Below are 22,401 nucleotides of genomic sequence, written 5' to 3' on the forward strand. Positions count from 1 at the left end.
ATTACTTGTATACAGCATTTTTACCCTTGGTAAGGTAATACAGATCTACGTATGCACTCGCTTGGAATTCGGTTCCACCAAAACAAGAAAATCGGCAAACACCACCTTTAGTGCAAATTAATGCCTTAGATTATGTGGATTTTCTGTCTTTTTTTTTTTTTTTTCTTCATGCATGTTTTCCTCTCAGAGTGCTCTCCAGGTTCATCTTTGAATGAGGGAAAATTGTGCTTGTTACAAAAATAGGTAGCATTTCAATTTCTAGACAAGTGTCAGCTTTACAGTACAGTGGGAGGTAATTTATCAACCTCTAAAGTCCTCATTTCTTCATGAAATTCATGAAATTTCTTCACCCCTTCCTGGGGCGAACCCATGCTTGATATTGCACAGACAAGACCTTAAAGCAGCAGAGGCTGTGTCAGGTGGGGAAGGAGCTCTCCAGAGGAGGAAGACAACCAGTGATGAGGACTGTTTCAGTAATACATGTTCTTGTCCCACCAGCCTGCAGTAGGAGAAGGCGGGGGGGAGGGGAATCAGTTATTTTTTCCTCAGAAAGAAAAAGTAATCATTGGGAACAAATGGTCCATTTTTAAGCAGTCCACCTGTCAGCGGCAGCTGAGGTAGGTGTATGAGGGAAAGGGTAGGAAAGGACACCTTATATTAAAATACTAAACTGGAAAAATCTACTTACTTCCTGGGTATCTCCTGATAAGCAGCTTGCGGACTTCATCGTAGACCCATATCAGGATGGCAAATGGTACAGCCACAAACCAATATTGAAACCTGGGGTGGGAGGAGAGGTTCTCATTCAGGAAGCATCTAACCACTCAGCTGAATTTCTGGGGTCTCTGTCTATGCTGTTTGATGTCACTAGAAGAGAATCTGGCCTTTTTGGCTTCCCCTCCGCCTCGTAATTTAAGCACTTACATGGTTAGAAATAAGATGATGTGCGTGCAAGCCTCCCAGTCTTAAGTAGTTACTAAATTAATTTATTCCAGATACTATTCAGAAGGAAGTGTTGCCTGGTAGTATTACAGTCTCTGAAGATGGCAGAAAAATGGAACATTTCTGACAGTGATATATTTAAAATAAAAAATGCTTGCATAAAATTAAGCAAAATGCTATCTAATCTCACCAAAATATTGGGGATCCTGGGAAAAACATTAAAATGTTTGTTCTACACAAGTAAGTTTCTGGATCCTTGGTAGTAAATCTAGTAAAAAAGTCGTGCTTTTTTTGTGGAAACTATGAAAATAATGCCCTTTTTGGTCAAGAAATGGTCCACCCTGTTCTTCATAATGCATATTCTTAAATATTTATCCTTGAATTGTGCTGCATGGGCATCCTGCTCCCATTTGTCTGTTTCTGGCAGAACGGCAAGTCCATGTCTGTTTATATGTGGACGGCAAGGGAGGTACACTAGCATCAAAACTCACCTCAGCGGTGTGAAGTTCAGGGCTGTAACATGTCCAAGACCATAGCTAAGAATCAGAGCAATTCCTATCTGGGAAAATATACCCACCCAGATGACTTTGTTTCTAGAAGAAAAGCAAAGAGGAAGGGTTACATGCCTCTGTCCATGTATAAAAAACCTGATGCCGCAGCATAATGCAAAGGCTGGGCCCCTGTCAGAGTTGTGGTCGTGCTCTGGTAGCTAGCTTGAATGATCTGCATCAGATGATGAGCGCTGCAGACACAGCAGCATGAGGCAAGAGGTAGACGGTAGCACTGGCTTAGATTGCATACTCCTGTGTCTTTCCTGGTAGCATTCCTGACCTCCCTAGATTAAAGCAAGCTTTAGGTAGACATGCGGCGTGCATTAGTCATGTCTTCCTGTTGCACTGTGAATGTGCGCATTGTGACTCAAATGTAAGCAGGAAATATACATAGGTGTAGGCTCTGTACCTGCAGATAAAGAAAGGAAAACAATTTGCTTTCCTATCGGAAATACTCTGACTAAATGCCAGGTTTTACATGCGGTCTCCATCCCTGGCTTCCATGGGATTGAAGGCTGCAGAGGGCAGCTTGACCAGCTGGTATCTCCCCTTCTCAGAGGCTAGAGTTATCTCAGAGAAGTCCAAACGTGCTATCTATTGATAACTGCATAAAGAGCTTAACAAAATAATCTGGAGAGGAAACTCCCTTTCTTTGTAGTAGACATTTTAACGAACGGAGAGTTTGTTTTAAGCTGATGCATTTTCAGAGTACAACGTCTTTTTTTAAAGAAAACCCCTGTCATGAAGTAGGAAGGGGGGTGAGGGAAGGTGTAATAAAATGTTTGTCTGAGATTTCCGATTGCTTGAAGCCAGGTTTAGTCTTTGTTTAAAGACTGAATGTGAGTGGGCTAAGTCACTGAGCTAACCTTCTTCTAAAATTAGTAGTAGGCTAACTTATCCTCTCATGTGTCAGGTAAAGAATCTGCAAAACTTACCTGAAAAGACCCTGCTGGAAAATGGAATTTCTTCGTGTTTTCCTGATGATCAAATCAGCAACTTGCTGAATTGTGATGCTGACAAAAAAGGCAGTATAGCCTGTCCACTGTAGGTACATCCTCTGGTATTTGGTCTGCAAAGTGAAAGAAAAATCAAATACTGTTAGATCAGGCACTCATCCTGTGCAAGTGACTGCAAGCCTTGATAGTAGGATTTCAGTCACTAAGGTGTAAATGCAGAGTTACTGCAGATTTAGATACATAATGATCAGATTTTGGCCAGTTGTTCTAGTCCGCTAGTTACTGTGGATGAGTCATGAGGCTGAAGCACGAGCTTGGTGTAAGGAGGTTTTTATATTGATTTATTAACGTCTTCTGTGTCTTGTGATTTCTGCAGAATGAGTGAGGGGGAGTGAAGAGTGAAAGAGGGAGGGAGAGTCTGCAAAGTGCTTTACAGTAGTGCTGTTCAGAAGCAGGGCTCAGAGATTATGATGGGTCTAAACATAAAGTCCAGACAAGAAGGTGCATCTCCAGAGGCATTGAATCAGAAGGCGGCAAATTGTAGAAGAATGAATGAAAGAATGGAGTCTGAATGAAAGAGCTAGGTGGCGGGAAGCTCTGAAGAGTCTATCCTGAGGGACCATTAGAGGAAAACTAGTTATTTTTGCATTTCAATCTCTCTCTTTCCCTAATCCTTTATTTTGGAGGAGAGTATAGAATTTTTAAGAAACCATTGGGTGAGAGACAGTGCAAGGATGTTTCAGTGCTTCTTTACCCATTCCTGTCCATATGAATCCTCAAAGTCATTAATGGCATTGTTTTCCCAGTCGACTCGCACGCCAAGCAGCGTGGAAGGGAGGAAGCCTTGTTCAGCGTACACGGTGAAATAGGTTACAAAGGCTCCCACTGACTGCATGATACCTGCAAAATCAAAGAGGTAGAAATGAGGAAGAAGCAAAACTTAGGCGCACTGGGGAATGTGCTGCATATCAGTGTTGATCTATCTCTTATGGCATGAAACTTGCCATGAGTCTAAAGGTAGTTTTAGAGCACTTAGTGCTCTAAGGTTCTCGACCTCTGTAGATAAAAAAAATGTTGTATTGTTCAATAATGAGCAACAGAAGAGAGTTAGTAAGCTTGCCTAGGAAGGCAGAGGAAGAAGTTGCGTTTCAGCTCCCCCTTTTCTAAAAAATGAATCAACGTGACTCTGTCTTGGTTTGCTGATACAAGATAGTGTCTCAGAGACCAGGCCAACCTACCAATCTGCAGATAGGAGTATACAGCGAGCTGCTCGTTCACCAGCCTGTCTTTCCTTTTGTTACGAGGTCTCCTGTTCATAATATCGCTTTCAGCTTTTTCGTAGGCTAATGCAACAGAAGGGATCTATAACAGAAATAAACATCAGAGTCGTGGTGGCAACATTTGTCTGCTTCTCAGATGCTTATCAGAAAAGTTTGGGTTCTCAAATGGTTCTGTTGACATGCCTTTTCAGTATACACAGAGCAAATGGAAGAAGGATCCGTGTAGCATTCTCTTGACATGTATAAAGGATTTGAGGGAAGTCTGAAACTGTTTGATAGGTCTGATGACCATATGACAATACAAAGGGCTAGAGGATACTGAAAACACTAAAGGGTCTTTCGCATCCCTTGGACTGGGCTCTGATGAAGCATCTGGTATTCATCCCCTGTAGTAACTGCAGCAATCTGTATGATCTCTTGACTGAAACACACTGTTACTTTGCACACTGCTGAGTTTTGCTTGTCAGCATGGATCAGAAGTCTTTTCTTTCCGCTCCCCCTCTGCAGGTTTTTTTTTCTACTCTTCTTTCTCTGTACCTGACTGCTTTTAATCTAGCCCTCTACTCTTTCACTAGCTTGTTATTCAACTGCAGGGCAAGACAACTAAATCCTCCAGAGTTCTGCATGTCCCTTTGCACCCAGCCCCTCTCACTTGTCATATTTCAGCAGGAAATAACTTAAAAGACCCCAACTTACAATGTCTGTGCCCAGGTCAATGAATAGGATGGTGATAGTGCCAATGGGCATTGGAATGCTGGCAATAATGTAGATGAGAAAGGGACAGAGCTCAGCAATATTCTTAGTCAGGGTGTAGGCAATTGTTTTCTTTAGGTTGTCAAAGATCAGGCGGCCTGCAGGAAAAGGAAACACTTCTGTAAAAGCTAATTATCAACAGTGTTTTCCAGAAAAAAGTTCAATTTTTAACTAAATGAAAACATTTATTGCTTATGTCTATTTTCCTCGTACGTTTCCTCATGCATTTGGGGTTTTTTTTAAAACTACTAACTTACCTTCCCTTAGAGCCTTCTGAAAATTCAAGTAAAAATAAAAAATCTCTTTCAACGACAAAGGTTGAGGAAAAAGTCCCATTCTACAATACGCTGTAGTTTTAATGGAAACCACAACCTCTTTATGGTGAAAGAAGAGTGGAATGTGTGTTACTGTCATAGGTGGAGCAAGGTGAAGGTGATGTGTGAGCAAGTAATAGAGTGAAAACGTAGAGAAAACAATTTGTATCTTTGTGAGGCTCAGAACTGCATAGGAACAAGATGGGAAGTGCTTTTGTCTTGAGTTTGAACAAGCAGCGATAGCAGACTGATGCTGTGTGTGAGAGAGGGGGATGATCTCCTTATTGTCTGTTTGTCGTGTGTCTATAAATGGAATTAAATTCCCTGTTGGGGTTTTTTTTATTTCTAAATAATCAAAATCACATTTCCAAATCCAGAAAAAAAAAAAGCAGGGGGTGAGCGCAGGAGGGAAGGATCAGGAGGACCTGCCGGTGCTGTTTGGCTGTCAGCAGCTTTCAGCTAAGAAAGTGGATAGCAGCATTGTTTTTACCTTCCTCCACTCCTGTGACAATAGAAGCAAAATTATCATCCAGCAGTACCATATCGGCTGCATTTTTAGCTGCATCAGAACCAGCAATACCCATAGCAATTCCAATATCTGCTTTTTTAAGAGCGGGGGAGTCATTGACTCCATCTCCAGTCACGGCAACAACTGCTCCCTGAAACACACAAAAGGATCCAGATGTGGGTTTTTTGAGGAGATGGTGCTATCTTCCCCTAAGGATAGTCTGCTCTCAGCACACTCCCTGTCTTTAAATCTCTAGAAGAAAGATGCTGATATGAAGTTCTGAATCTTCTTTGTACCCACACAAAACATAGCCAGTGATCAGCAAGACACTAGGTAGGATTAATAATGCAACTGTATCTGAGTTTGTCATCTAGACTCCCCTCGTAGTAGAGAGAAACAGGAAATTCAGGGATATGACTTACTACATCTTAAAGAGTAGACAACTAAATTAGATGCACTTACAATGCAATTAATCCGATCATTTCTTTCTGTGGAATATAAGGGGGCTTAGAAATTTGGACATCTGTCTATATGTATACGGTCTATCCCTGTCTGAGCAGACCCAGGCTCATCTGTGGGAGATTCACTTGACACAACATGTTCTGTCCTTGTCTTTTTTTTGTTTGCAAAGTGCTTATAGAATCAGTCAGTTTTCATCTTAATGCTGAATTACGTAACTGCTCAGTTAGCGACCATTCTCATCCTATCCCAACAACTTCTGGTCATTGCCAGTCTATGCTAGAATTGCTCTAGTAATCCAAAAGATGGAAAACTCGTGATTATTCAATTCAGCTTCTTTGTTATCTTCTAATGAAACCCATCTACTGCAATAAAGGTCCTGTTCTAGTTGATGCAAAAGTTCATGGCTTGATAGCAATACAGAGTGTTCCGAGTGGGGAAAAAGCCTGAAAAACCGATTAATACAAATACTGAATGTCCTGTCCCTGTGAGGATTTAGCACAGTGTCACTACCTATAAATAATGCCATGTACAGAAGGGCTTATGAGCTCTAAGTACTAAACATAGCATGTAGACTAGCTGGCTTGAGTTGGGGCGGGGAGGGTGTTCCTTTTCATCCTTTAAAGAGCCAAATCTACTAAGAGTGTGGGTGTCTGAGCAGTGCAGAATACATTTATCCCCTGTCTGCCAAAGGCCATTCAAAAAGAAAATAAAAAATTAATTATCCTTTTTTTTTTTTTTTTTAAATAAAACCCAACACAACCTCCTGAAAGCAGTTCAGGCTTAAACCTGAAGAGCTGATAATACTGATTGGAAAGCTTAGCTCTGCCATAATTGCAAAAATAAAATAATGGCTTGTGCCGCATGTCCTTCCCTGCAAAGTTCGGGCACAGCAGTAGTGTGCCTTTCAATTTGCAGCAGCTGCTTGGAAGGTGTCTTATCTGAGGGGAGAATCTTTTGATGACAATTTGTGTCTTTTTCAGAGCTCTGTACATGTCATGTCTTTCCCTTCTGCCTCTTGTGCGGGCTGCACTCCCTGCTCCTTTACATAGTATTGCCTGTGGATGGGACAAACTCCCTTTAAAACCTGCTTTCTGTGGTTGTTTTACAGGCTTTGAAGGTAGCATAGATAAGGCTCGGTCCTACATAAATCATGCTATGACACTTCGCGGGATTCGTACCTTGTTTCACTTTTAAACATTCCTGTGGGCAGGAAGTGCATAGATCTAAATGGCCACAAGAGATAAGACGAGAGGATGTGGTAACATGTTGCTTTTATCTGGGTTTAAAGAATTCCTGAGGGAAGGCTCCTTCCTGAACAGTGTACAGTCTCTGCCCAGGAGGCTTTATGTGCAGCTCAGCTGCAGCTTCTCAGAATTACATGCAAAAGACAGACCCTCGGTCCAGCCCCAAGCCAGTCGAACTTAGGAAACGCTCATTTTGTCAATACGAGTTCAGAGTTACACAGGGATTTGAGTAGCTTGGATTCTGTCCAGACGGTGTTTGTGGCAATCTGTTAGATAACGTTCTTGCACAGTGAAAAGAGTATAAACAGAGCCTAGAGAGCATTGGAAATTGGCTTTCACCCTGTCACCTCGGGGATGATATCTGTAGAAAGCTGCTGCCTCATGAAAGCCCTATAGCCATATCTGTGTATAACTTTTTACACCTCTCACTCACCTGCCTTTGGCAGCCTTCAACTATAATCAGTTTCTGTTGGGGTGACGTCCGAGCAAAGACTATCTCTGAGTGGTTACACAAGATTTCATCCAGCTGCTGCAAGCTCATATCCTTCAGCTCCATCCCATTAACTACTGCTGCTGTTGCTTCTCTGTAAGAGCCATTGGAAAGCTGGGTAAATTTTCAAATCAAAAGGCTTAGATAAAAATAGTGCACTCATAGAATGTATGAGGCTTGATAGTAAGGCAAGCAGCAAATTGAGTTAATTTCAAAAGCATTAGTTGTAAATCAGCCGGTGTTGAATGAAAGCCACTGTAGAAATTCAGAGTGAATTATGCTTACCTAGATACAGAGGGGAGTAATTGAAGCTTCCTCCTGAGCAGACATAACAGCAGAAAATGCATTTTAAAGAGGCCTCTGAGTGGGAGGGTGGGACAGTGGAGGAGGAAGACATCTTTTCTGTAAAGAGCTTTTATCTTTCTCTTACGACATTTTTTTCACATTTAATGGGTGAAAGAGGAATTTGGACTGATAGTCCGTAGGTCATGCGATTCTGAATTTTGCTTTTCCGATGAGTGTGTTTTGTCAAATGGGCAGTGACAGAAAAGTCCACCATGATCTGCAAAGTATAATTTGCTAGTTCTTTTTTAAGGGCCAGTGCAGATGAGAGCCACTGACCTAGATACATAGTTATGTAGGTAGAGATGACACACTGGATGGGCACAATGGCTGGGAATGCATCAAGAAACAGAAAAGCAAAAAGCAGCTGTGATGTAGAAATAGGCTGTAAAAGCATTGTGGAGGGAGAAGGCGTAGCTTTCAGAAAACGAACCCGTAGGTATCCCCTATACTCTCTTTGCTCTTACCGTCTGTTGACTTGCTCAACAGGAATGTTGAGGCGCTTAGCGATATCTTCCACAGTCTCGCTGGTGGCTGAAATGATGCCGACACTCTTGGCAATGGCCTTCGCCGTGATTGGATGATCGCCAGTGACCATGATAACCTGAGGAAGGGACACCACTCGGCGTGAGTGACAAATGTGTATGCAATGGCTGCAGTGAGATAAGGTGAGGTATCTATTGTTGTAGATCAGGAAGCAGTTTAGAATCTGGACTTGGAAAACTGTGCTATGTACATAACGACAGATTATGACTAATTAGCTCTAATTGACATCTGGTCTCTACCTCTTGTTATTGGTGTTATTTTATCAGGGCTGTAAAGGAAGAACTTGTCACAGGCAGCAAGGTTACAATATTGCAGAATAAAGAAGCCTTTATACAAAAACTTATATCAGATATACTTAAAGGTGAGAGTTCAATTAGAATGTTGCACCTTAAAATGGATCCTTGTGACTGAGGTGTCCTGACAGATAAGACACTGTTTTCTCTTGTTTTCCTTGAAGAAAAGTTGCCAGATCTGTCTTCAGACTACAGAAAATTTCATCAGGGCTGGGACTTGGGATTAATCTCATCTGAGATCAGTAATTCCAAATACTGATTTTCCTTTCTTTAGCTATATTGCCTCTCTGCCTAGAGCTGCAAGTTTACTTGTGGGTCCCCTGGGAGTGGAATTAGGAAAATTACTGCTTCAGGTTCAACTTGAACAGTTTTGAGATTAGTGATTCCTGTGCATAGGAGTTCGTAACAGGTGTAGCCCTGTGTCCTAATGCCTCCTCAAGAATTGCTTCTGTTACATTACACTGTTTACAAGCAAGCAATCATAGCTGGCATGGTTTCTATATTCTAGAAATGGCTCTGATCAGGTAGTATCTGAGCTTTTCCAAATTTGGATTTCCAGTTTTGGGGTTCTGTGCACTTCCTATAGTCCAATTCCCACATAAATTAAGCTGTTTTGCTTCTCAGGGCCTTCAGGTAGTTTCTTTAAGTTACAGTTGTAGAATGGTATTAATGAACATTTGGTAGTTGTTGCTAGAAAGATACTTAATGACAGTGTGGTGTAAGGTCTTAAAAGTTACATTATCATGAGTCTTTCTGTAGAATCACTGTATTTTTTTAATTGTAAAATCCCTACCTTGATCCCAGCACTGCGGCATTTTGAGACAGCATCTGGCACTGTGGAACGCGGTGGGTCAATCATAGATAAGAGCCCAACAAAGCACAGGTTGGAGGTTGGGAAGTTCATGGAATCTGTGTCAAATGGGTAGGTGTCTGGAAAATCGTTTTCAGGCAGGTACAAATGACAGAAACCTGAAAAGAAACTTAAGTTGATGTAATGTAGAGGAAATAGTGGGAGAAAGAAGAGAACTTGCTATATAGCATCAGGCTTTGCTCTTGTCCATAGAACTCCAATGCATTTAACCATTAGCTTTTCATGGAGGATTTTTTAACCTGCCATTGTAACCTTCACATCAAAGTTCGTATAGAGTCAGTGTTTCACGTGGCAAAGCTAGTGATACTGCCAGCAGGGAACTTTGTGGATTGCTTATGGGGTTTTTTTGGCTGCACAGTGTGGCAGATCAACATCAGCATAGAGCAGTAAGGGCATCCCTGCCACAGAGAGCTTACAGCACATCAGGGTGGTTTTAACGCTCTGCATAGGAGACTTTTCTTTTTTTCCCCTCCACTGCAAGAGGAATGAAGCCCAGACACACTGGATTGTACCAAGATTTAAATCCACGGTTCTCTGATAGTCCCTGTGGTTGGACTCACCCAGCACTCTCTCCCCCATGCCCCCCAGCTCCATGTATGCTGTTTGGAAAGCTTCTGCCTTTTCACTGTCCAGTGGTTCTTCTTTGCCGTTGATCATGATGGTGCTGCATCTCTCTAAAATCCTCTCTGGGGCACCTTTCATCACCAGCAGAAAGCGTTTGTCGTTGGGATCCTCAGTCTCATGAATGGAAAGCTGTGTGCCACAAATAGGAAGTGGTTTGAAAGAGCATACGTGATCCTCATTTATTTCTAGATTTGATCACTTTGCATGGAAGTAACGGTTCTTCTTTTCCATGAGGATATCATACATTACATCAAATGGAATGTACTACATTTATTACAGCTTAGATTTCCTCTGTCACTGAATTACCCTATTAAGACTTTGAGGTCACAAACAGTCACGTTAAACCATTTCTATCGCTGGGTCTAAGTTGGAAACAGTCTGGCAAAATTTCCACAAATGAAATATACCTGGAATTTGTTGGTAGAGTTGAAAGGAATTTCAGCCACTTTCTTGTTCCGCGCTCTAATACTCATGACGTCACCCAAAATGACTTCTGCGAATTTTAGCAGAGCTGTTTCAGAGGCATCACCTACCACAACTCTCTGTATGCACAAAAGAAGAAACAGTTTATAGCACATACACTTCTGCACTTCCATCAGGAGAGCTTGCATGCTTCTAGAACATGTTGTGTGCTTAAGCAGCAATGAATCTACATTGCTACATCCTGGTTGTCCTGGAAAATTATTACAGTAAAAACGTGGGACCTCTGTTTTGCACTTGCTGATAGAACTAAGCTACAGCAAAGAGATTAAATTAGTGCTTGATTCTGCGAAAGTGCAAGATTTATGATCACTTTCAGGTTTGTGTGGAAGCTTTGTAATGCAGTTCTAGGGTAGCAGCAGGCATATATGGGTGAGCTAACTGATGCACGAAATCAAGTGACTTTGAAGAAGGCATTGATGAAGTAAACAGTAGAAATTGGGGATTCGTTCTGGCAGTCTAGTCACCAGAATTTACTACCTTCAGCAGTCATGTGTAAAGATATTAGTTAAGGCATGTTTACCTTTTCTAGCTTGCTTGTTTACCTTTTCTAGCTTGCTATATTAAATGAATAGTGTAGTAATTACTAGTGTAGAAATTTTTGCTACCTGAATTGTATTTTTCCTTATAGGGACAGTTGCTCTTGGCTTTGTGGTGGGTTTTTTTCCCCCGTCTTAAACTTTTCGCGAGTGTATAGCAGTAATGCTACTATAAATAGTCACTTAGATTGATGCGGTAAAATAAAGGAGATTACTAAAGCTGAACAGAACAACTTTTTTTCAGAGGAAGAGAAATAAGCTGATATGAAGTAGGCAGTACCTTCATTATTGGGAGGTTCTCCTGTCCTGGTCTGAATTCTGCCCGGTTGCAGAGAGTTACAATTTTTGATAATGCTGTCCATGACGGAGAGCTTTGATCAAAAGGCTGGGCTGAGTGAAAGCACAATAAATATTGCATCCCTTAGTATATTACATGATGGAAGTGGAAGTTTAAGTTTGAAACAACAGGATTGAATTATTTGCAGAAGAAGATTGCTCTTTTGAGAGGTTCTGTTACATAAAAACAATTTGACACAAACCATTGTATCCATCAGTTAGCAGTTCTGGCAAAGTTGCTTAGATGATATTTCTCTATTTGTTTCCCTACTAAGTTTACTGTCAGCAAAAGGACCTGGATTAGAACCTCCTCCAGACTTATTTTCTTTGAGTGGAGTTCAAATATTAATCTTCCCCCCCCACACATCCCTACATGGCTAAGAAGGGACTTTTCTGTTGCACGTGACACTTCTGTGTGGAAGGAAAACACGTCTGTGTTCACTATCAAAAGATACTCCCATCGACATCAGTTTGGCAGCCAGTAGGTGTGAAACACCACAGGTTTGATCCAAATAGTTGCCCCTTCCCAGATTCCCCCATTTGCCTTATTTACTTGTTTGATCTTCGCTGGTGTCCGCTGAGTAGATCTGATTATCAAACCAGAGGTGAGCAACAGTCATCCTGTTTTGTGTGAGGGTCCCTGTCTTGTCGGAACAGATGATGGAGGTAGAACCGAGTGTTTCTACAGCTTCCAAGTTCTTCACCAAACAGTTCTTCTTCGCCATCCGCTTGGCTGTCAGAGACAGACTCACCTGGCAAAAGTAAAGAAGTTCAGCTCACTGTTAGTGAGGTACAGTTACAGAATGATGCAGTGAGGTCACATACTTCCGCTAATTTTTTTGTGGGTTTGTTGTTTTGGTTTGTTTTTTTAGGAAGAGAACATTTTTAAAAAATTATCTTTTGGTTGACTGCAGTGCTTTCTTTTTTTTAAGAACATTACTAAGGTCAGAGGTTTGGCTGTAACTAGCACAAGTACATTTGCTGCTGAGGGGAACCTGCTTTCCTGCTGATAGAAGTAAGAATGTCGTATCAGTTAAGAGCATGTTTTAGATGGAAAAACCTACAAGGGGGGGGGGGGGGGGGGGCGGGGAGGGAGCTCCTAATCTCCAACTTAATGGATCCTGAAATGATTCTCTTCATTATTGCAGTACTGCTGGTTGTTTGTTGGTGGTGTACTTTAGGGCTAACAGGGCTTAGCAGGTGTGCTGCTTCTCAGCCAGGGATTTTAGTGATGCTTTATACGTCTTATTAAGTGGAATTTTGATGCAAGTTTTAGGGTACAATATCCTCATTTCCAAATAGGAACAGGTTGTGGGGAAATGAGTCACATCATTCTCCTGGTTAGCAATTGAGGGAGAACAGTACTTGAAGAACCTTATTTCAAATTGGATTATTGTGCTGAAGCTTTTAAGATTAATGGCTCAGTTATGCCAGAATTCCCAAATGAAATGTTTGCCCTTTCAGCTTCATGGAAAAAAACACCCCTATTTAAAACTCAACTCAGCCAAGTATGTAATAGATAATCTGTTCTTCACTGGTTAGTGTCACACTGTAATGAACTTGTGAGTGATGAATTTTGGTAATGACTGAAGAGCTACAGTGGCCACCAGTGAATTCAAACATAGAATATAGACTCACCGTTACTGTGGCTAGCAGTCCCTCTGGCACATTTGCCACAATGATGCCAATGAGAAAGATGAGGGAGTCCAGAATCTTGTATCGCATAGAAACAGATATAATGAAGAAGATAACACCGATGGAAATGGCCACTCCTGCCACCAGGTAGACGAAATGTTCTATCTCAATAGCAATGGGTGTTTTCTCATTTCCTACTCCTGATGCGAGAGAGGCAATCCGCCCGATGACGGTGCGATCCCCAGTGTTGATTACAATGCCAGTAGCAGTGCCTGCAAAGAAATAAAAGACTGTCAGCTCCAGGAGAGACTAACCCTGTCTTCTGTACCCCGGTACTGATTGAAGACCCTGCTCAGCCTTAATGTGACTGAGACTTCACCCCAGAATTACATTCTTCCCCTTAGAAATCTTATAGCTCTGTCAGCGAAGGGGAAGAAAGACGTAAGCTAGTTTCATTAATTAGTCTTTTTTGATTGCATTGCGGTAGGAATGTAGTATTGTCCTGTGCGCTGTACAGTCTCATAGCAAACAGTCTGTTAGGTATGACAAACATACCTTTTAGCCCTGAGAATAGGAACACCACCTTTAGGTGTGCAGAGCCCTTACACAGAAGCATCCACAAGTACTTAAAGGCATCTGCAACTTGGTATTCCTAAAGATAGTGACAGAAAGACCACAAGGAAACCAGATTGTTGCACCCATAACCAGGCTAGGTGTTGAAACAAACGTCTCACTGGTTGATACTAAGTATGACCAGCCTAGTGCTTAAGGCTTTATTTTGGTGTGCTTGGGACAATAGTTTCTTGTGAGCAACTAAACCTTTCTGAAATTCCTCAAAGCAGAATTGTTTAAAATGAGTTAGCAGTATTACGTAGCACCTTGTACAGGTGCCGTTTCTGGAGGCCCTTCTCTCTGTCTGTACACACCTTCCACACAGGTGGTGGAGTAGAATGCGATGTTCTTGGTCTCCAAGGGATTATCATGGGTGAAGTCGCAGGAACGAGACTGTGGTTCTGATTCCCCTGTGAGTGAAGAATTGTCCACCTTTAATGAAACGGAGACATGCCCATATTAAAGTTAGTAATATGCAGTTATGTCTAGCCCAGAAGGTAAGGCGGAAGCACATTTAATAATCTGTGACAGGGCCATAATCTCTCGGTGCCTTTTCTCTGAGAGAGTTGCTGTTGTCACTGAGAGAATCTGTTTCTGTGGGAATTCAGTTCAGTCAACGTCGTGTGTCTGTCAGTGGCATTTTCAGTAGCAGCCTGAAAGAAAACATGGTTTGAAGATCTGCCTGCAGGTCTGTGGAAACTCTTAATATACTGTGTTGGTATTTCTGCCCCTGTCCTGGCAAAGAGCATTGCTAGAACATGGTGTGGACCTAATGGCTTCTTTTGATGTTCAGGGAGCAGACATGTTAGTCCTAGATGAGCTGAGCATCACAGTATAGCTTGTGCACTCTGTGATTGAATTAGAATATGTCTAATTAAAGCTCTAATAACTCATATTGGGTGCGCAGAAATTCTTTATATGTAATAAGAGTCTCTAAGCCATGTTTTTCCTTTTTGCCTGTGCTCTGCAAAGTACTGTTTACCTTACAACCCTGAGTAAAGATCAGACGAACGTCCGCTGGGATCCTGTCTCCGCCCTTTATTTCCACAATGTCTCCGACCACCAGCTGGTCTGCTGGCAGTTCCTTCCTTTTTGCATCTCTGATGACAAGGGCATGCTGAAAGACAGAGGTGAGATAAAAATTAGCATTGCGCCATCTTCTAAATCTCCTAGCAAGAGGTAAATTCAAGATGGGCTTTATTGTGCTTTTGTCATTTTGAGGTGCATTACTAGAATGAACTTTCGTCTCCAATGAAATGCCTTGGTTATTCTCACCTGTGGAATCATTTTACTGAAGCTGGCCATGATGTTTGTGCTTTTAGCTTCTTGATAGTAAGCAAAGATACCAGTAAGGATGACAACCAGTGCCAGGACTACTCCAAGGTACAGCTAATCAATAAAAGACATAATCTGGTTAATTTAAGACATGCATTCAGCAATTCCTCTGCTAGATTAAATCATAGTTCTGTATTGTTTCAGGAGACTCTTAAATGAGATATTGGTCAGGTTAAAAGACAGTTTAAGAAAAGAGCTTTCAAGTTTTGCCCTGCTAATGATCTAGTAAAGCTTTTGGGGTATGGAAAGGGCTTTTAATGGCAAGTTTCCCATCTTTCTAAAAGCCTTCTCTAAATAAACCTGACACAAACCCGAACGAATTATATTCCTAGCAGAATGTAACTCATAAGGGAATGGGAGACAAAGACTCCGGAGTACTTTGTGGACTTCAATATTGCTCTTACGAGTATTCAAGTATTACAATTATGCGTATTGGTTATAAAACCTTTGGATAGGCGCTCTTAGACAGAAGTGGTATGTCAGGTATTTGAGCATTTTTCAGAAACGTTTGGTAGCAGAGGAGAGTTCTGAAAGAATAAAAGGCCTCCTTGTAGTTACTGAATAACTGTGAAGTAGTATTTAAATTACTTAGATTGTCAAAGGGTCAAATAGTCACTTTGTGGTTATTCAAATACTTACATTGTCAAAGGGTGATTCAGCTCCCTGAGCAAGCTGAATGCCAAATGAAATCCAGGAGAAGACAGCTCCTATCCATAAGAGGATGGAAAACCCTCCCACCATCTGCTTGAGTAACTTAACAATTTCAGGAGTGGCTTTGGGAGGAGTGAGTGCGTTGGGACCATCCCGAGCCAAAATCTCTGCTGCTCTTGCACTGGAGAGACCCTGGAAAAGTAGATGCCATGTTTAAAATAAAGTCAGAGAAAACAGATTTTTGTCTCAACTCGGAACAAAATTCACATGCTGTTTTTTCCTTAAACTTTGTTTGTGTCACAGATCAGCTGCAGTAACCTGAATCTTTGATTTCCAAATTTTCTGATTCCAGGTTGGCTACTACTAGTTATCTGCTATAAAGAGACAGGTATTTCTTTACTGGAGCATTGAATCTGGGGCTGTGTCCATTAGGAGTTTTCATTTTGTCAGTTATCTGTCAAGTATACCTGTACTAAGTGTTTGGAAAGCTGGGGAAAAACAGACATTGGTTCTTTTGCTGCTGTTTCTGCATTTCCACCAAGATGTTTTCCCTGAAATTCTTGTCTCTACTCTGGCCATGTTGCAATGCTTTGATGTTTGAATGTTCGGTGTCAAAGGGTCTTGGGTGTATAGTTTCTCAAATCTAGTGTTTTCTTCAAGATAAAATCAGTTTCAGTGCACTTTCTTGCTATAGATTGTTACGGACCCTGCCAGTGAAAAATGAATTCTAGTGGAATTGTAATTTCAGATAAAAACTTCAGAAAAGCTGAGGTCCTCGTGCAAACTTTGAGGTCACGTTTTATGCAGGGATTTTGATTTCAAAGCCGTAGATCAGACTTCTTCAGATTTGAGAGAAGCTCCAGTCTAAATCCAGGTTGGTGCTGCATGTTGGCTTGCTGGTTTAGGCTTTATTGGGAGTTAGTGCATCATACTCGTGCATGCATGCATGCATCCACACATACATATGTATGAACCTGTTGATTTAAATGTTTTCCCACTGCTTCTAGGAAGCCTTGGCTAAGTCAGAGGCAAAGTAAGGCAGTTGATTCAGGCAGTTTCTTAATGATGCCCTATGGACTTACTTTATCAACGCTTGTACCATACTTTTCCTCCAGTTCTGAAGTGCTGAGTTTGTGGTCATCCTGGATTTCAAAAGAAAGAGAAAATAATAGTGAGTAGAATGTCACACTGTTGGAAATTTTTATTTCAGGATCTGGAGAATGTTCAAACAGCCTGCATCTGGGACCATGGATCCAGTTGCTAGTATGACATCCCATCTTCATGAATAGACAACATGTAATTTGCATATTGATAAGCAAAACATCTTCCACTGGAAGATGGTATTTTCTTTTGATTTTGAGAGTACTTTTGTAAATAGCTCCCTCCTACAGCAAATCTGTCACAAGAACAGAATGGTGATGTCATGTTAATCCTGTTTGCCACAAATGTCTGTGCTCTTTTAGATAAATAGTTCCTCTTTACACACTAGAGGACTCGAGCATTCAGTACCATAGGCAATATGTTGATAGAAGAAAGGGTGTGGTGTCAGAATATGTGTGACAACAATCTTGACACTTGATTGACAAGGTAGGGTATGTAAAATTATTCACCACAGTCTTGTAGAAAGAAGCAGCAGGTTCTAACCACAGTTAAAAAGGGTGTGGGAGAGGGAAATCTGAAAGCTCTTTTCCTTTTCCTGCAGTGACACTTCTGTGGTATCATTGACCTAATTATATCTTGTGCTGAACTGAGATTTGGAAGCCAAGAATTTGAGAGATCTCACAATTGTTTTCACAGAATGATTCACTGGTACTTGGATGAGTCAATTAACTTGTCTGTGCTTTGGTTTCTCTTTAGAAACAAGGGAGTAATGTTACATCCCCTGGTGGCAAAGATAAGATACATTGAGAATTTTTTAACTGGTACTGGGTAGATCTGGGAAACGTGATGGGTAAACTGATGGCCCATTTTGGGGTTTCCTTGCTTTTGAAATATCATCTAGCCCATAAATAGCCTCTCCTTTGAGTTGCTCTTGGAGCAATTCAGAAAAGAGGTCAGTATAATTACCTTCATTTTTCAGATTGGGAAACTGAAACGTATAGAGAGGAAGTAACTTTTCCAAGGTCAGCCAGCAGGTCAGTAGCAAGCCAGAAGTAAAGTACAGGTTTCTTGAGCTTAGCACGCTGTCCTTGAAGTACAGTGCAGTTAGTTTGGGGAAAAAAAAAACTGTGCTCAAAGCTGAGGCATGCTTTTAGATCTACTTAGAAATCTGTGGAGCAACTGTTGTGCTTCTACTTTTCCCTCTCTTTCCTGGCTGACTGTGCAAGTGGCAGTTCAGAGCAAATACTGATTGCAGTTATTCCATCTAGGGCATAACTCCTCTTTGGGGAGATAAAGTTCCGTACCATTGGTAGCTTAATTAAGCCAGAATCATTCTTTGATTATAGGTATTAATCCTGCACAACTTTTTTTCTGGCACACTTTGGGAGCGTGAGGAAGCGAATCCTTCCCTGTGTTAGGATTTCCAGTGCAGCAGGTCTTCTGTTAAAATGATAGTGCATCAGCATTTCACGCCCCTTCACCGGACTTCAGACTGTGGGTAGAGGCTGTCCTGCCAGGTGTAATGGGAGCTTAGCAACACTTACCAGGTCCAGTTCTTTCTTAAGGTCTTCTGTCTTCTTTTTTTTCTTGTTGCCTTTCAAGTCTTTGTACTTCTCCCCTTCATCTTCAGTATCTGTTTTTTCTAGATCTTTTGTCCCATAGATCTCAACTGAGTAAACATCAGACTTTTTCTGTAAAAGAAATAAGGTTTTGGCATTGTTGTGAACATCTGCTGGGACTTGAAGGAAGCAGGAAAAAACACCACAAACAAGTCAAACTCTGACAAATCTACTTTTTTTTTTAGACAAGCTACAGATTGCTACTGTCTCTTTCTCCTGGCAACTTATAGTGCTAGTTCCTGTCTTATCGTGAGATCTCTCCAGTGTGTGTTACAGTAATGATGGTCGGGTCTTCAGCATATGTAAATTACAGTGCTTTCTTTAGAGATGTGCAACACTTCCAGTAGTTTATGGTCTAAACAAAGTGTAGGAATACTGCCCAGGATCTCAGCATTGCTAGTGAAAACCATTAAGTCATTTATCAGCTCCAAGAAGAGATCAGTGTAAAAGCAAAGATTTTTAAAAGGAAAGGGGAGGGAAAAAATATTCATTGAGAACTTGCCTGTTCCTGGAACTTTTTAAATACATGACTCCAAGATTTACTTTTCTTTTTTAATTAAAATTACCATTTGCACATTCATATTTACACATTTACACTCAATCATGTAGTGAGAAATGGGGGCAAACACCATGCTGGTAGCCAAGGTAAAGCAAGCCTTTCTTTTCACATAGAGCTCAGAACGGACAGGGAGTTAGCAAACTCCTCACTCATTTTTGCCAATCTAGTATCAGGTACAGGAAACTGTTAACCTAGGGAAGCTGCTAAACCTCTGACAATGTTTTGCTTTTATTGATAACTTGGGGGTTGTGCTGTTTCCTAACTTTAAGTTAATACTGTAGTCTGAAGGGCAGACTTCCTGTGTTGCTAACTTACCAGCCTCTATAATCATAACGTTCCAGATCCTAATTATCTTGTAAACTACATGCCATGCCTTGGAAGAACTATTGGTTGACCCCATTTCAGAGGCTTCCTTACACATTAACCAGCAGAGCTTCATGAGAGTCATACTGGATCTTATCTGATGGTGAGCTTTGCTAGTGGGACAGATGAGCTTGTAGGGTGCTGCTGCGGTTGTCTGTCTAATGAGTACATACACACTCTGCAGGGCGTTTGTCCATGTTTGGACTCCTGCAGAGGCAGTATCTCAGATGAGTTGAGAGTAGCCATCTTACCAACTAAACCAGAGAGCTCAAGTAACGGAAACAACAAGGAAAAAAAATAAGGACTGGGACATCTTAATGCTATGCTGAACTCAAAAGTGGCATCTTATCCTTAGATGCCCTTTAATTAGAGGAATGTTGAAGTCTTGACATTGTATCTTGAGGAAGGGAAAAAGCTAAGAGCTGGTGAGTTGTTTGGGGAGTTAAAAGTCAGAAATCCTTTTCCTAAAGCACTTGAATTTGCTTGGTGGTACATATCCCAGATAAAGGATATGTCTGTTACAAGAAGTTCTATTTTTTCTACCTTACTGAAGATTCACAATCTGGTTTATCTATTGGGATTTTTCCTTCAGCATCCTTCTCCTCCTCCTCCTCTCTTTAACTATCCCACCCAAAAATCTGTTCAGCTTTTCAAATCCCCATGAAGCAGAGAGACCAGGAGAGAAAGAAAACAGCTATCTATTGTGAGAACTTAGCAGATGGAGGAGAATAATAAAGAAACTTAATGAATTTAGTAAAAACTATTGATCACTTCTATGCATGATCTATGTTTAACCTTTAACCTGCAAATTTTCATAAAATCTCAGATTTTGGCATTTGCAGAAGGGATAGTGTTGATGAAACTGTTGATTGTGAAACTAGCCAGTCCTGGAATTCTTCCCTGTCCAATCTGATCTCTTTACTTTTTAGGGTTAGAGGGGCATAACTATCTACAGTGAAAATTCTAGTCATTACACTGGATGCCCAACAGTGTCTAGTATTAGTTCTATTTTTCACTTAGCTTGTATTTATAATATACATATGTATATTAAAACTTAAATTAATGCTTGTTCTTAGTATATTAAAACAAATTAATGCTTGTTCTTAAGAAGAAGCACATATGCAGTAGCAGCAATTCCATGAACAGTGTACTCACCTTTACCATCTTGGTGAGTTTATTCCTTTTCTGATGGAGTGAAACAGCCAAGCTAAAGTCTCTGGATGAAAAGCAAAAGCCCAACTGGAGAATAAAGTGGCTCAGAGCAGTTTTGGCTATTGGCGTGTAAACGCTCACAGAGGTTGTAGTTCCCTCTCAGCTGGCAAGCAGACGTTAGCTGGAATCCTGCTTGCACTTTGGCATCCTTCAGGCAGGACGAGTTGGTTGTCCAAAGCCTGTGGAGAAAGAGCACTGTTTGCTAGTGCTTTATAAATCAGCATCTTGTGCTGCTACTCCACCCCTCCCCTTCCAGGTCCAGCCCATCTTCTGTTTCACCTGTAGTAGGTGGAAAAATACCGCAGTAATGGGCATGTGGGTTTCAGGTCAGATAGTTTCTAATTATTCCTTTGTAGTGTTTGCTCACAACTAGGGAACAGGTGTATTATTCATCTTGCTAGAAGCAAAGAGTTTCCTCCAGAGACTTTCCAGCACTGGACTCCCTTTATGATTTCCAGCTATCGTGGCAACGTATGGTGGGGTAAAGGAAGTCTGTGCACGTTTTGTCTTGCTAGTTTACATGATGTTTTGTTTGCCTGCCTAGGGTCACTAAAACTCAGATCCTTGCCCTGTTTAGGTACTGGTAGGGATTTAGTGGAGTGGTGCTCCTTCAAGCCTCTTAGCTTGGACTTCACTTTTAATTGTTGCATTGCTTTAACCTTCATGCTTAGCTGAAAAAAGCACTTCACAGTGCATTTTCAGCAAGAGCACTTACCTGAACAGATTATTTAAATTGTTTGTCTTACACCAATTACCAGCTTCCATACTGGAGTGAGAATGAGATTTATGACACTTTTAATATCTGCTGTATCTCATTGCTTAGAACTGAAGTTAACTTCTTTACCTCTGAAATTTAACTGAGAAAAACTAAGTCAAATATAGTGAAAGATTTTCTAATTTAACATTATTTGGGGGAAGACTGTCTTTCATCTGTGTGACAGAACTGGTCTCCCTGAACAACATAGCGTTTCAGCAGTTGGTCTTTTACATTATATAATTCATGAGCTTCAAATTGCATCATTTGAGATGCTGTGAGGTACCACAGTCGCTAGCAGATGACTCAAATTGTGGTGAGATACGACGTGTTAATGGAGATAACTACTGTTGCCCGTTTCAAGCCATATGTATAAGCTGTTAGAGTAGGGAAGACAACCAAGAAACAGCCTTTACTACTACAACAGGAGCATGAATAAATTCATGTTCAAATCACGGACAGGTTTCCAGTGATTCGAGTATCATACCTCCTTAAACATTGCTTATATTAAAAAGCGAAGCCGTTTCCACTTCTCAGTTTATGTGTATTGGTCTTTTTCCATGGCATTCTTAAATCTTAGAATGTTATGCAAGATACAGAAGTGTATCTGGAAAGGTTTTGCATTCAGTTTCTGCTGTTGTATTAAGAACTGGATTGTGTCCTGGGGCTTGAATATAAAACCTTTTCATATGTATATAAGTATTGGGGATTTCACAATATGTGGCATATGCAAGAGCAGTAACATATTGACTGTATCCAGTGAATCTGCCTGTGTCATGTCTTACCCATTACTGAGATTGTCCTCTCTTGCTGGAAAAGATACTAGAGCAGTAAGATCAAGAGGTGCAGTGAATGTATTTGACTTCAAACTAGCCTACTGAGGCTGGAAGCCATGTGAAAGGAAACATGGACTTGGAAATAGGGAAATGCCTTCCAGGAATGCAGTTAATGTTGTCCATCAGATCTGATGGTAAGACAGTGGGCTGGAAAATGCGAAAACAGGGCTACCATACTTTATTCTGCTCATTT

At 41.1% G+C, this 22,401-nt stretch overlaps 1 protein-coding gene across 1 annotated transcript; it reads right to left on the reverse strand.

The window, feature by feature from the left end:
- Nucleotides 1-470: 470 nt before the first annotated feature.
- On the reverse strand, nt 471-19,491 carry ATP12A (ATPase H+/K+ transporting non-gastric alpha2 subunit). The gene is made up of 23 exons (XM_075723401.1): nt 19,359-19,491; nt 18,410-18,603; nt 16,847-16,906; nt 15,753-15,956; nt 15,054-15,167; nt 14,761-14,895; nt 14,093-14,210; nt 13,170-13,438; nt 12,085-12,283; nt 11,476-11,585; nt 10,584-10,718; nt 10,113-10,305; nt 9,475-9,650; nt 8,310-8,446; nt 7,444-7,594; nt 5,287-5,455; nt 4,426-4,580; nt 3,688-3,811; nt 3,204-3,349; nt 2,429-2,562; nt 1,434-1,535; nt 689-780; nt 471-499 (listed from the first exon to the last, which is right to left on the reverse strand). Exons 1-23 carry the CDS (start codon nt 19,489-19,491, stop codon nt 471-473), a joined length of 3,279 nt encoding a protein of 1,092 aa, XP_075579516.1.
- Between the last annotated feature and the right edge of the window lie 2,910 nt (nt 19,492-22,401).

This window comes from Pelecanus crispus, chromosome 19 (genome assembly GCF_030463565.1).
Source record: "Pelecanus crispus isolate bPelCri1 chromosome 19, bPelCri1.pri, whole genome shotgun sequence".
In the NCBI taxonomy this organism is placed as follows: Eukaryota; Metazoa; Chordata; class Aves; order Pelecaniformes; family Pelecanidae; genus Pelecanus; species Pelecanus crispus.

Excerpts from the sequence above, each read along its gene's own strand:
- ATP12A (XM_075723401.1), bottom strand. The coding sequence starts at position 19,491 with ATGACTCTCATGAAGCTCTGCTGGTTAATGTGTAAGGAAGCCTCTGAA. Across the intron at positions 9,651-10,112 it reads CATGGGGGAGAGAGTGCTGG|GTTTCTGTCATTTGTACCTG; the intron begins GTGAGTCCAACC and ends GTTTCTTTTCAG. Across the intron at positions 3,350-3,687 it reads ATACTCCTATCTGCAGATTG|GTATCATGCAGTCAGTGGGA; the intron begins GTAGGTTGGCCT and ends TTGATTTTGCAG.